The following is a 14,825-nucleotide window of genomic DNA, read 5'->3' on the forward strand; positions in this document are numbered from 1 at the left end:
TAAGCAAAGAGAAACGACAGTCCATCATCACTTTAAGACATGAAGGTCAGTCAATACGGAACATTTCAAGAACTTTGAAAGTTTCATCAAGTGCAGAGTTACCAGCCTGAGAAATTGCAGCCCAAATAAATGCTTCACAGAGTTCAAGTAACAGACACATCTCAACATCAACTGTTCAGAGGAGACTGTGTGAATCAGGCCTTCATGGTCAAATTGCTGCAAAGAAACCACTATTAAAAGACCAATAAGAAGAGACTTGCTTGGGCCAAGAAACACGAGCAATGGACATTAGACCGGTGGAAATCTGTTCTTTGGTCTGGAGTCGAAATTTGAGATTTTTGGTTCCAACCGCCGTGTCTTTGTGAGACGCGGTGTGGGTGAACAGATGATCTCTGCATGTGTATTTCCCACCGTGAAGCATGGAGGAGGAGGTGTGATGTTGTGGGGGTGCTTTGCTGGTGACACTGTTGGTGATATATTTAGAATTCAAGGCACACTTAAGCAGCATGGCTACCACAGCATTCTGCAGCGATACGCCGTCCCATCTGGTTTGGGCTTAGTGGGACTATCATTTGTTTTTCAACAGGACAATGACCCAACACAGCCTGGAGATATTTTACCAAGAAGGAGAGTGATGGAGTGCTGCATCAGATGACCTGGCCACCACAATCACCCGACCTCAAACAAATAGAGATAGTTTGGGTTGAGTCGGACCGCAGAGTGAAGGAAAAGCACCCAACAAGTGCTCAGCATATGTGGGAACTCTTTCAAACTGTTGGAAAGGCATTCCAGGTGCTGCTGGTTGAGAGAATGCCAAGAGTGTGCAAAGCTGTCATCAAGGTAAAGGGTGTCCATTTGAAGAACCTCAAATAACAAAATATATTTTGATTTGTTTAACACTTTTTTGGTTCCTACATGATTCCATATGTGTTATTTCATTGTTTTGATGTCTTCACTATTGTAAAAAATAAAATAAAAACCTTTGAATGAGTAGCTGTTCTAAAACTTTTGACTGGTAGTGTATGTGTAGACAGTAAATTGTATGTTTATGTTTTCAATATATCACGACTCTTTCTGCATATTGATTTGGATCCTTTAAAACTGTGTTTTGACATTGGGCTATTTATAAATATTCAACTTAAGTTTTAGGAATATGAATGGAACTTTTAACATCAATTTCCAATGGTATTGTACTTAATCAGGTAAAAAACTGCTGAATGAATCCAAACACGTGCTGTGATTGAGTTATTTTGATGATGTACAGTACCTTACAAAAGTATTCATCCCCCTTGGCGTTTTTTTCCTATTTTGTTGCGTTACAACCTGTAATTTAAATGGATGTTTATTTGGATTTCATGTAATGGACAAACACAAAATAGTCCAAATGGTGAAGTGAAATGAAAACAATAACAAAAAAAATACTAATACTTTTTTTAAATGGAAAACTGGTGCGTGCATATGTAAAATTACTTTCAGAAGTCACATAATTAGTTAAATAAATATTAAAATGCAAATCATTTAATAACATTTTTGACATACGTTTTTCTGGATTTTTGTTGTTGTTATTCTGTCTCTCACTGTTCAAATAAACCTACCATTAAAATTATAGACTGATCATATCTTTGTCAGTGGGCAAACGTACAAAATCAGCAGGGGATCAAATACTTTTTTCCCTCACTGTACATAAGTATACATACATATACATACACACATATACATACATATATATACATACATACATATTAGAGGTCGGCCGATTAATTAGGGCCGATTTCAAGTTTTCATAACAATCGGAAAATCGGTATTTTTGGACGGCGATTTTTTTTCTTTCTTTCACCTTTATTTAACAAGGCAAGTCAGTTAAGAACAAATTCTTATTTACAATGACGGCCTAGGAACGGTGGGTTAACTGCCTTGTTCAGGGGCAGAACGACAGATTTTTACCTTGTCAGCTCGGGGATTCAATCTTGCAACCTTACGGTTAGTTAACTAGTCCAACGCTCTAACCACCTGCTTTACATTGCACTCCACGAGGAGCCTGCCTGTTACGCAATGCAGTAAGAAGCCAAGGTAAGTTGCTAGCTAGCATTAAACTTATCTTATAATAAACAATCAATCAATCATAATCACTAGTTAACTACACATGGTTGATGATATTACTAGTTTATCTAGCCTGTCCTGCGTTGCAAATAATCGCTTGGGTACACGTTGCTCCAACATCAAAGGTATATGAAATACAAATCGTATAGAGAGAAATCTATACAACCTAAAACTTCTTACCTGGGAATATTGAAGACTCATGTTAAAAGGAACCACCAGCTTTCATATGTTCTCATGTTCTGAGCAAGGAACTTAAATGTTAGCTTTTTTACATGGCACATATTGCACTTGATTTTATTGATGTATTATATTAAGTTAAAATAAGTGTTCATTCAGTATTGTTGTAATTGTCATTATTACAAATAAATAAACGTGTAAAAAAAAAGGCAGATTAATCGGCAGCGTTTTTTTTTTTGACCCTCCAATAATCGGTATCAGTATCGGCGTTGAAAAATCATAATCGGTCGAGCTCTTATACCTATATACATATATACATATACAGATCCATAGGAGAGAGCACAACAGATTAATATAGGCTAAGCGTTCTTTCTACCTGCCGTTAAACGTCCCAACGCCTCACTACACGGTGGGCTAACTTGTGTGTCGTTGCGTGTTTCAGTTGTATTTTCATTCATGCATCACGTCAGCATTATGATCTGTAGAGAACAGAGCCATCACCCATCCAGAACAACACAACCGGGCCACATACTGCACTGTAGTTATTATCACACTATTACTGGGACGGCTCCATCTGAAATAACACCCCTAGTTAATATACTACACTTTGCAACAATGTAACATAGGATAGTATTATAATATTATATGGGCAGATCCTAGATCAGCACTGTACTCTGATGCTTTGTGGATATGGGCCCTGATGTCATGCACTGAGAGTGAAACAGTATGAGTAGCTAGCTGGTGTCTTTTATGTTTAATGAATAAGTTATTAATGAATAAATTTAACCCCAACATCTCTCAGTGATGCTGATGCAGTCAGTGAAGTTTTCAGCTTCCTGAGAGAGAGGAAGAGTCCTGCTATTTCACCTTGCTGGCTTTACTGGCGTCCGCCCCCATCTGGTCTGTCTCTCTCAGCTTGTTGTCATCCACCACGGCACTGCTTCTTCATCATCCTGCAAGCATCATCACCCTCCTCATCCTCGCCATCACTCAAACACAATCCGCAGCACACTGCGCAACACACACACACACACGGGTTCTCTGCAGCCCGGTGACGACACCGTGGCCAGCCGTCGGTAGGTAAAACGTGAGTAGCCGGTACTTCCTGAAGTCTTCCACGGTGTTGTCGTCGTCCACAGCAGATTTAGCGACATAAACAAGATAATCTCTTCTGTAGGTCACGTCACCCCGACATCCGCCCACACGGCGCTTATCCAATCAGACGCGTTAGATCCGCCCGTTTATCCAATCAGACGCGCTAGACCCGGCCGTTTATCCAATCAGACGCGTTAGACCCGCCTGTTTATCCAATCAGACGCGTTAGACCCACCCATTTATCCAATCAGACGCGTTAGACCGGCCCGTTTATCCAATCAGACGCGTTAGACCCACCCATTTATCCAATCAGACGCGTTAGACCGGCCCGTTTATCCAATCAGACGCGTTAGACCCGCCCGCTCCTCTCTGAAAGGAGATTCTGTCCTGATGAACTCTTTATTTCAACATACAGAGAAAACACAATAAAAACAATTTAACGTGATAAAAAGGAATCTTGTTCATAAACTATTGTAGAATACTGTTGTTCAGATGTTAATATAATGCGGTTGGCAGAGTTGTGGCTCAGTTGGTAGAGCATGGTGTGTGCAACGCCAGGGTTGTGGGTTCGATTCCCACGGGAGCCAGAACAAAAATGCATGAAGTGAAATGTATGAATTCACTACTGTAAGTTGCTCTGGATAAGAGCTATTTGTAGATACACAGAGAACAGTAAATACAGTTGTTCAGCTGTTAATATATTGTGATTGGCAGATGAAGTTGAACAAATTAATCAATAAAGGTTTTTCTATAGTTGAATCTCAACTGCATTGGTCATTAATTCACAATGTGGCAGGCTGAGGCAGTAACCTATATCTTCTCACTCTCATTAGTGCGATTCCTGGTCCACTCAAATTAAAATCAAATAACATGTTTCTACAATCAAGTTGTAGAAACATCTCAAGGATGATCAAATGGAAACAGGAGGCACCTGAGCTCAATTTAGACTCATAGGAAAGGGTCTGAATACTTACGTAAATGTGATTTCAGTTTATTAATTTTAATACATTTGCCAAAAAATTCTAAAAAGCGGTTTCTGTTTTGTTATTATGGGATATTGTGTGTAGATTGATGAGGGAAAACAATAATTTAATCCATTTTAGAATAGGCCTGTAATGTAAACAAAATATAGAAAAAGTCAAGGGGTCTGAATACTTTCCAAATTCACTGTAAAGTCTGGTGAATGTGCAGGTTGTCCGGGTAACCATTAATGAACTATTTAGCAGTCTTAATGCTCAGGTACCATTTGCTGGACGGTAGTAGAGTGAACGGTCTTCTAGATATTCTTAGAGGTCCTGGGTGGCATGGAGCTCGGCCTCAGTATCAAAGAGGGATGTGAGGCAAATCTCGGCCCAGCGGCTGATGCAGTGTGCTCAGCCGGCAGAGAAAAGGAGGTCCCTGATCACAGGAGGGGTGGGATTCACACATACAGACCACACAGACCAGAGTGAAAGGACCGCCAAGCCATAGTTCCCATAATGCACCACTGGTCCCATGATGACAGATTTCATGCTCCGACTACGCCATGACACACACACAAATACAGCCATCTTCCGAACACCAAACCCACCGTGTAACTGATGGCATCGTTATATACAAACAGCGGTGTCATATGACAGCTTCATGATATATGAATCTGCCATTTATCTTGGCATTCTTTCAACCAGCTTCATGAGGTAGTCACCCAGAATGCATTTCAATTAGCAGGTGTGCCCTGTTAGACATGTTAATTTGTGGAATTTCTTTCCTTCTTTAATGCGTTTGAGCCAATCAGATGTGTTGTGACAAGGTAGGGTTGGTATACAGAATTATATCCCTATTTGGTAAAAGACCAAGTCCATATTATTGGAGGTGTTGGACCGCAGAGTGAAGGAAAAGCAGCCAACAAATGCTCAGCATATGTGGGAACTCCTTCAAGACTGTGGGAATAGCAGTCCAGGTGAAGAGGCATGATGAAAAGCGGCGTCACATGATTGGTCTCCCAAGTGGCGCAGCAGTCTAGGCAATGCATCTCAGTGCAAGAAGCATCACTACAGTCCCTGGCTCGAATCCAGCTGTGATTGGGAGTCCCATAGGGCGGCGCACAACTGGCCCAGCATCATCCGGGTATAGCCCAGGGTAGGCCGTCATTGTAAATAAGAATTTAAATAAAGGTATTTAAATAGTGGCGTCACATGATATTTAAATACTAGAGTAAATCAAACCTCCCTTTCCACATTAACCTCTAAATGGGGGCGGCAGGTAGCATAGCCTAGTGGTTAGAGTGGAGGGGCGGCAGGTAGCCTACTGGTTAGAGTGGAGGGGAGGCAGGTAGCCTAGTGGTTAGAGTGGAGGGGAGGCAGGTAGCCTAGTGGTTAGAGTGGAGGGGAGGCAGGTAGCCTAGTGGTTAGAGTGGAGGGGCGGCAGGTAGCCTAGTGGTTAGAGTGGAGGGGCGGCAGGTAGCCTAGTGGTTAGAGTGGAGGGGAGGCAGGTAGCCTAGTGGTTAGAGTGGAGGGGAGGCAGGTAGCCTAGTGGTTAGAGTGGAGGGGAGGCAGGTAGCCTAGTGGTTAGAGTGGAGGGGAGGCAGGTAGCCTAGTGGTTAGAGTGGAGGGGAGGCAGGTAGCCTAGTGGTTAGAGTGGAGGGGCGGCAGGTAGCCTAGTGGTTAGAGTGGAGGGGCGGCAGGTAGCCTAGTGGTTAGAGTGGAGGGGCGGCAGGTAGCCTAGTGGTTAGAGTGGAGGGGCGGCAGGTAGCCTAGTGGTTAGAGTGGAGGGGAGGCAGGTAGCCTAGTGGTTAGAGTGGAGGGACGGCAGGTAGCCTAGTGGTTAGAGTGGAGGGGCGGCAGGTAGCCTAGTGGTTAGAGTGGAGGGGGGGCGGCAGGTAGCCTAGTGGTTAGAGCGGAGGGAGGCAGGTAGCCTAGTGGTTATAGTGGAGGGGAGGCAGGTAGCCTAGTGGTTAGAGTGGAGGGGCGGCAGGTAGCCTAGTGGTTAGAGTGGAGGGGCGGCAGGTAGCCTAGTGGTTAAGAGTGGAGGCAGGTAGCCTAGTGGTTAGAGTGGAGGGGGGGGGGCAGGTAGCCTAGTGGTTAGAGTGGAGGGGGGGGGGCAGGTAGCCTAGTGGTTAGAGTGGAGGGGAGGCAGGTAGCCTAGTGGTTAGAGTGTAGGGGGGGCAGGTAGCCTAGTGGTTAGAGTGGAGGGGAGGCAGGTAGCCTAGTGGTTAGAGTGGAGGGGAGGCAGGTAGCCTAGTGGTTAGAGTGTAGGGGGGGCAGGTAGCCTAGTGGTTATAGTGGAGGGGAGGCAGGTAGCCTAGTGGTTAGAGTGGAGGGGCGGCAGGTAGCCTAGTGGTTAGAGTGGAGGGGAGGCAGGTAGCCTAGTGGTTAGAGTGGAGGGGAGGCAGGTAGCCTAGTGGTTAGAGTGGAGGGGGGAGGCAGGTAGCCTAGTGGTTAGAGTGGAGGGGCGGCAGGTAGCCTAGTGGTTAGAGTGGAGGGGAGGCAGGTAGCCTAGTGGTTAGAGTGGAGGGGAGGCAGGTAGCCTAGTGGTTAGAGTGGAGGGGCGGCAGGTAGCCTAGTGGTTAGAGTGGAGGGGAGGCAGGTAGCCTAGTGGTTAGAGTGGAGGGGAGGCAGGTAGCCTAGTGGTTAGAGTGGAGGGGCGGCAGGTAGCCTAGTGGTTAGAGTGGAGGGGAGGCAGGTAGCCTAGTGGTTAGAGTGGAGGGGCGGCAGGTAGCCTAGTGGTTAGAGTGGAGGGGCGGCAGGTAGCCTAGTGGTTAGAGTGGAGGGGAGGCAGGTAGCCTAGTGGTTATAGTGGAGGGGAGGCAGGTAGCCTAGTGGTTAGAGTGGAGGGGCGGCAGGTAGCCTAGTGGTTAGAGTGGAGGGGGCGGCAGGTAGCCTAGTGGTTAGAGTGGAGGGGAGGCAGGTAGCCTAGTGGTTAGAGTGGAGGGGCGGCAGGTAGCCTAGTGGTTAGAGTGGAGGGGAGGCAGGTAGCCTAGTGGTTATAGTGGAGGGGAGGCAGGTAGCCTAGTGGTTAGAGTGGAGGGGCGGCAGGTAGCCTAGTGGTTAGAGTGGAGGGGGCGGCAGGTAGCCTAGTGGTTAAGAGTGGAGGGGGGGCAGGTAGCCTAGTGGTTAGAGTGGAGGGGCGGCAGGTAGCCTAGTGGTTAGAGTGGAGGGGAGGCAGGTAGCCTAGTGGTTAGAGCGGAGGGGCGGCAGGTAGCCTAGTGGTTAGAGTGGAGGGGCGGCAGGTAGCCTAGTGGTTAGAGTGGAGGGGAGGCAGGTAGCCTAGTGGTTAGAGTGGAGGGGTGGCAGGTAGCCTAGTGGTTAGAGTGGAGGCAGGTAGCCTAGTGGTTAGAGTGTTGGACCAGTAACCGAAAGGTCTCAAGATCAAATCCTCCGAGCTGACCAGGTAAAAATCTGTCGTTCTGCCCCTGAACAAGGCAGTTAACCCACTGTTCCCCGGTAGGCCGTCATTGTAAATAAGAATTAGTTCTTAACCGACTTGTCTAGTTTAAATAAAGGTTTAAAAAAATAAAACAAACAATTTGTTTGGTGTGACTGTCAGTGAGAACCAACAAATGAAAGACGAGGGCGATGTGTTTTTATGAACATTTTATTCCTCTGTACATCTCCCCCAGCCGCCATCTAGATGATGCCAATCTGAAACACAGGACATGAACAGGCATTTAGACAGGCATCGTAGGACTGTTATAAGGCGTCATAGGGCATTTATAAAAAGCATCACAGAGCAGGTGGTCTCTGGCATCAGTGGTTCCTTTGAGTCGGTCATTATTCGACAGAAATGATATCATACATCATCTGCGCAGAGACTCTCCCTGCAGGCTGATTGGACACCACAACCCCGTCCTCCAACGCTATTGGCCGACAGTGAACAGAAATGTGTGCATCTCAACACTGTCCAGTAGTCTCCTCTACGTGGACTAGTAGAGTGATATCAGACAGTCCTCATCGAGAGGAGTCTTGCGGACGGCTGCGACGCAGAGCCGTTTCTGTCATAACGGTGCACCACTCTATAGAGCTCACCTTGTTGGCCACATCCAGCGCATCGTAATCTGGAGCCAGGCGTACGTATGCCTTCTTCTCACCATCAGGCCTGGGGGGGGAGAAAGAGTGGAGGAGGGGGAGAGAGAGTGGAGGGGGGGGAGAGAGCGGGGGGGGGAGAAAGCGTGGAGGAGGGGGAGAAAGAGTGGAGGAGGGGGAGAAAGCGTGGAGGAGGGGGAGAAAGCGTGGAGGAGGGGGAGAAAGAGTGGAGGAGGGGGAGAAAGAGTGGAGGAGGGGGAGAAAGAGTGGAGGAGGGGGAGAAAGAGTGGAGGAGGGGGAGAAAGAGTGGAGGAGGGGGAGAAAGAGTGGAGGAGGGGGAGAAAGAGTGGAGGAGGGGGAGAAAGAGTGGAGGAGGGGGAGAGAGAGTGGAGGATATTATTATGACCTCATGGAGGAGGGGTCAGTGGGGAAAATAATGGACAATAGACTTTGTAATGTAATAGACGAACCATTAATTACGTCCAGACCTTCTAATGCTGCTGCTCCAGTTTCAACTGTTCTGCCTGCGGCTATGGAACCCACCCCTGACCTGTTCACCGGACGTGCTACCTGCTGGAACCCTGACCTGTTCACCGGACGTGCTACCTGCTGGAACCCTGACCTGCTGGAACCCTGACCTGTTCACCGGACGTGCTACCTGCTGGAACCCTGACCTGTTCACCGGACCGTGCTACCTGTCCCAGACCCTGCTGTTTTCAACTCTCTAGAGACAGCAGGAGCGGTAGAGATACTCTCAATGATCGGCTATGAAAAAGCCAACTGCCATTTACTCTTGAGGTGCTGACTTGTTGCACTCTCGACAACCACTGACTATTATTTTAACATTTATGAACATCTTGGCCATGTTCTGTTATAATCTCCACCCGGCACAGCCAGAAGAGGACTAGCATCCCTCATAGCCTGGTTCCTCTCTAGGTTTCTTCCTAGGTTTTGCCTTTCTAGGGAGTTTTTCCTAGCCACCCCTCATAGCCTGGTTCCTCTCTAGGTTTCTTCCTAGGTTCTGGCCTTTCTAGGGAGTTTTTCCTAGCCACCGTGCTTCTACACCTGCATTGCTTGCTGTTTGGGGGAGGTTTTAGGCTGGGTTTCCGTACAGCACTTTGAGATCAGATCAGCTGATGTAAGAAGGGCTATATAAATACATTTGATTGATTGGTGTAATAGGTGGTACCCATTAACTCAGACCAGCGGCCAGGACAGTACCCAGTGACTAATAGTTAGATGTTAGTACCTTTAGGCTAGTAATGGACTAATCAGGGTTAGTTGAATAATGTCAGGATTATATCATGTACCTGATGAATGGGTCTAGTAGTTAGGATTAGAGGTATACGGGTAGGGTCGTACCTGATGAATGGGTCTAGTAGTTAGGATTAGAGGTATAGGGGTAGGGTCGTACCTGATGAATGGGTCTAGTAGTTAGGATTAGAGGTATACGGGTAGGGTCGTACCTGATGAATGGGTCTAGTAGTTAGGATTAGAGGTATACGGGTAGGGTCGTACCTGATGAATGGGTCTAGTAGTTAGGATTAGAGGTATACGGGTAGGGTCGTACCTGATGAATGGGTCTAGTAGTTAGGATTAGAGGTATACGGGTAGGGTCGTACCTGATGAATGGGTCTAGTAGTTAGGATTAGAGGTATAGGGGTAGGGTCGTACCTGATGAATGGGTCTAGTAGTTAGGATTAGAGGTATAGGGGTAGGGTCGTACCTGATGAATGGGTCTAGTAGTTAGGATTAGAGGTATACGGGTAGGGTCGTACCTGATGAATGGGTCTAGTAGTTAGGATTAGAGGTATACGGGTAGGGTCGTACCTGATGAATGGGTCTAGTAGTTAGGATTAGAGGTATACGGGTAGGGTCGTACCTGATGAATGGGTCTAGTAGTTAGGATTAGAGGTATACGGGTAGGGTCGTACCTGATGAATGGGTCTAGTAGTTAGGATTAGAGGTATACGGGTAGGGTCGTACCTGATGAATGGGTCTAGTAGTTAGGATTAGAGGTATACGGGTAGGGTCGTACCTGATGAATGGGTCTAGTAGTTAGGATTAGAGGTATACGGGTAGGGTCGTACCTGATGAATGGGTCTAGTAGTTAGGATTAGAGGTATACGGGTAGGGTCGTACCTGATGAATGGGTCTAGTAGTTAGGATTAGAGGTATACGGGTAGGGTCGTACCTGATGAATGGGTCTAGTAGTTAGGATTAGAGGTATACGGGTAGGGTCGTACCTGATGAATGGGTCTAGTAGTTAGGATTAGAGGTATACGGGTAGGGTCGTACCTGATGAATGGGTCTAGTAGTTAGGATTAGAGGTATACGGGTAGGGTCGTACCTGATGAATGGGTCTAGTAGTTAGGATTAGAGGTATACGGGTAGGGTCGTACCTGATGAATGGGTCTAGTAGTTAGGATTAGAGGTATACGGGTAGGGTCGTACCTGATGAATGGGTCTAGTAGTTAGGATTAGAGGTATACGGGGAGGGTCGTACCTGATGAATGGGTCTAGTAGTTAGGATTAGAGGTATACGGGTAGGGTCGTACCTGATGAATGGGTCTAGTAGTTAGGATTAGAGGTATACGGGTAGGGTCGTACCTGATGAGCGTGTTGACCTTGGCCACATCGATGTCGTACAGCTTCTTGACGGCGTGTTTGATCTGGTGCTTGTTGGCCTTGATGTCTACGATGAAGACGAGGGTGTTGTTGTCCTCGATCTTCTTCATGGCAGACTCTGTCGTCAGAGGGAACTTAATGATGGCATAGTGGTCCAACCTGGGAGAGGGAGGGAGAAGGACGGGGGGAGGGAGGGAGAAGGACGGGGGAGGGGAGGGAGAAGGACGGGGGGGAGGGAGGGAGAAGGACGGGGGGGAGGGAGGGAGAAGGACGGGGGGGAGGGAGGGAGAAGGACGGGGGGGAGGGAGGGGGAAGGACGGGGGAGGGGAGGGAGAAGGACGGGGGGAGGGAGGGAGAAGGACGGGGGGAGGGAGGGAGAAGGACGGGGGGAGGGGAGGGAGAAGGACGGGGGGAGGGGAGGGAGAAGGACGGGGGGAGGGGAGGGAGAAGGACGGGGGGAGGGGAGGGAGAAGGACGGGGGGAGGGGAGGGAGAAGGACGGGGGGAGGGAGGGAGAAGGACGGGGGTGAGGGAGGGAGAAGGACGGGGGTGAATAGGAGCTCACGTTCAGCACGCACCAAACTAACGCTACGGCCCAACCCCTTCAAATGTCATTCGTCCCATGAACCCCATTAAACAAAGACAGGTCTGTTGCTCTAAGGTGCATCAGTGGTTTATAAGGATGGAATCATGGGATATCATACTTTGATCGCTGTTACCATCATTTGCACCTTGAGCAGAGAAACTAACCTGGACTAAACCATAAAATCTCATTCACAGCCATTTTTAAAACGAAGGTTGTAATAAAATAGAAGAATCCTCAAAACAGATGTAACATGTCGGTACTGTACCAACACCGTTCTATTGGCATTCTTACAGTTTGTATGACTTACTTATTCCTGCGAGGGGCGCTCTTCCGGGGGTACTTGGGTTGTCTGCGGAGGCGCAGGGTTTTGGGGCGGCGGAAGGTCGGAGAGGTTCTTATCTTCTTCTTCCTCTGGCTGTGGACTCCCTTCAGAACAGCCTTCTTGGCCTTTAGGGCTTTCACCTTGGCCTCGGTCTTGGCAGGGACAGCTACAGAGGGAGAGAGAAGACGTTAAGACTGGGACAGCTACAGAGGGAGAGAAGACGTTAAGACTGGGACAGCTACAGAGGGAGAGAAGACGTTAAGACTGGGACAGCTACAGAGGAGAGAGAAGACGTTAAGACTGGGACAGCTACAGAGGAGAGAGAAGACGTTAAGACTGGGACAGCTACAGAGGAGAGAGAAGACGTTAAGACTGGGACAGCTACAGAGGGAGAGAAGACGTTAAGACTGGGACAGCTACAGAGGAGAGAGAAGACGTTAAGACTGGGACAGCTACAGAGGGAGAGAAGACGTTAAGACTGGGACAGCTACAGAGGGAGAGAAGACGTTAAGACTGGGACAGCTACAGAGGAGAGAGAAGACGTTAAGACAGGGACAGCTACAGAGGGAGAGAAGACGTTAAGACTGGGACAGCTACAGAGGAGAGAGAAGACGTTAAGACTGGGACAGCTACAGAGGGAGAGAAGACGTTAAGACTGGGACAGCTACAGAGGGAGAGAAGACGTTAAGGCTGGGACAGCTACAGAGGGAGAGAAGACGTTAAGACTGGGACAGCTACAGAGGGAGAGAAGACGTTAAGACTGGGACAGCTACAGAGGAGAGAGAAGACGTTAAGACTGGGACAGCTACAGAGGGAGAGAAGACGTTAAGACTGGGACAGCTACAGAGGAGAGAGAAGACGTTAAGACTGGGACAGCTACAGAGGGCGAGAAGACGTTAAGACTGGGACAGCTACAGAGGGAGAGAAGACATTAAGACTGGGACAGCTACAGAGGAGAGAGAAGACGTTAAGACTGGGACAGCTACAGAGGAGAGAGAGAATGGTTTAACTTGGTTAAGGCCTGAACAGCTACAGGAGATACGTTAGAGGGGGTTTATAAACTAAAGCTGATTAGTTTAACATCCTAAAATCAGAACACTGTTGAACATCTGACCCATCTATATATCAAAATAATTAGCAAGGCATTGCAGTAAACAACCAATTAGTCTTTACATGGCCGGTGTGCTCTAAATACCTGCATCCGACAATTTTGGTTTTCTTGGGAGACCTTAGAAAGACATATCTGGGATTGCAAATTCCTTCTTAAATTATTAACACATAAACCTGAACTATAGTACACTTCTCAAAAAGGTTGGGAAGAATTTTATATGGCAGATTGACCATTTTCTCTTATTTGTCGGGTCAAGTGTGTAAAGACAAATATATTAACCGAATATTTTCTTTCCTACTCCCAAAGTTGGTTTAATTTATTTATGTGTAATGGGCTCCCACCCTTTACTGATGTTTGGGGGGCCTTTCAGCCGTTTCTAGTTATTCTGTAGCTTATTTGTATTTACAATTTAACAAAAAGCCAATAAATATACTGTTAAAAATAAAGTCTGCTAGCATTTGTCAAGCCATCGAGGATTACAGTTTGATGCATACCTTCAATACATGTAAAGTATGTACAACGCAGACCACACCGCAACGTGTTAGGAAATGAATGTACTTCTGGTTACTAAAACGCAATGTGATCGAGGCGTTACTACAGGCCATGCTGTCAAGACTAGCCCAACAAAACAACATGACGAATAAACAATTAAATATACCACACACGGGTTGTATTCACTCAAGTAAACAAACTTATGAATGTGAGAAATGGTCATTAATACGCGGAATGAAATAGTCATGAATGTTTCAGCGAACTGACTAGCTAGCATAGCCACATTGGACGGAAACATGGTCGGCGGCTAACTTCTACATTTCGCGACTTTTTAGACAGATAAAATAACTAAGGACGTCTGTGACTTTCAACGAATGTAATGAACATATATCCATCTTTACACACATGTATAAACAACACGTGTGGTTCTTGATATTAAGTGATTTTACGCCAAAAACAATGTAAAGATTCACAGACCTTCCTTCTTCGCCTTCGGTGCCATGGTGAGAAAGGAAGAGCGCTCGGGGTTTCCACAACTATAATACAGGGGCGAGACCAGCGGTACTCATATCTCGCGAGACTGGCGAACTGCATCATGGTACTTGTAGCGTCAGAGCAGTATCCTTTCTGTTGAGCGTTACTAGCGCTTCGCCTGTCTACCGGAAGTTGATGCTGTTGCTATGCAACTTCTTGGTAGCTTGTTATTTATTTATTTATTTATTTATTTATTTATTTATTTATTTATTTTTAACCTTTATTTAACCAGGTAGGCAAGTTGAGAATAAGTTCTCATTTACAATTGCGACCTGGCCTAGATAAAGCAAAGCAGTTCGACACATACAACAACACAGAGTTACACATGGAAAAAAAGAAAAGAAACATACAGTCAAAAATACAGTACAAAAATAAGTCTATATACAATGTGATCATGGTACTTGTAGCGTCAGAATATGGATATACGTGGGCTTAAAGTCCAAACCTTAGCTGTGTTCGAATTACCCAAACTAACATACTGTATAATACATACTAAAATAAATGTATAGTAACTGAACGGTATCCTTTCAGTTGAGCGTTACAAGCCTGTCTACCGGAAGTTGATGCTGTTGCTATGCAACTGCTTGGTAGCTTGTTAGCATAACACATTACTAGCTAGACATCTTACGACTAAATTAACAATGTCCATTAAGAAAGCACAACGACTTTTATCACTTAGCTATGAATGACGTGAAATAATCAAGTCAATAGGTTTACGAACGCTCAGTTAAATTGTTGCCAGTGTAACCGGCTAGCTAGTTAGCAGGGTGCGACCTGCTAA

General features: G+C 46.6%; 2 protein-coding genes and 1 non-coding gene across 3 annotated transcripts in view; all 3 read right to left on the reverse strand.

Moving 5' to 3' along the window:
• rskrb (ribosomal protein S6 kinase related b) overlaps nucleotides 1–3,572 on the reverse strand; it is a 54,024-nt gene extending 50,452 nt beyond the window's left edge. Inside the window, exon 1 of the mRNA XM_082958345.1 lies at nucleotides 3,145–3,572. Within this exon, the coding sequence (XP_082814471.1) occupies nucleotides 3,145–3,174 (30 nt within the window). The 5' untranslated portion in view covers nucleotides 3,175–3,572. The remainder of the gene's footprint in view (nucleotides 1–3,144) is intronic.
• Nucleotides 3,573–7,926: 4,354 nt separating this feature from the next.
• On the reverse strand, nucleotides 7,927–14,113 carry LOC123725216 (large ribosomal subunit protein uL23). Its single transcript, XM_082958347.1, has 5 exons — nucleotides 13,988–14,113; nucleotides 11,893–12,073; nucleotides 10,983–11,159; nucleotides 8,376–8,445; nucleotides 7,927–7,991 (listed from the first exon to the last, which is right to left on the reverse strand). Exons 1-5 carry the CDS (start codon nucleotides 14,010–14,012, stop codon nucleotides 7,977–7,979), a joined length of 468 nt encoding a protein of 155 aa, XP_082814473.1. The 5' UTR covers nucleotides 14,013–14,113; the 3' UTR covers nucleotides 7,927–7,976.
• Nucleotides 11,660–11,731, reverse strand: LOC123725316 (small nucleolar RNA Z17). The gene has a single exon (XR_006757814.1). It is a non-coding gene; the product is annotated as a small nucleolar RNA Z17 (small nucleolar RNA).
• Nucleotides 14,114–14,825: the final 712 nt, after the last annotated feature.

Source organism: Salmo salar, chromosome 11 (assembly GCF_965601325.2).
Source record: "Salmo salar chromosome 11, fSalSal1, whole genome shotgun sequence".
Lineage (NCBI taxonomy): Eukaryota > Metazoa > Chordata > Actinopteri > Salmoniformes > Salmonidae > Salmo > Salmo salar.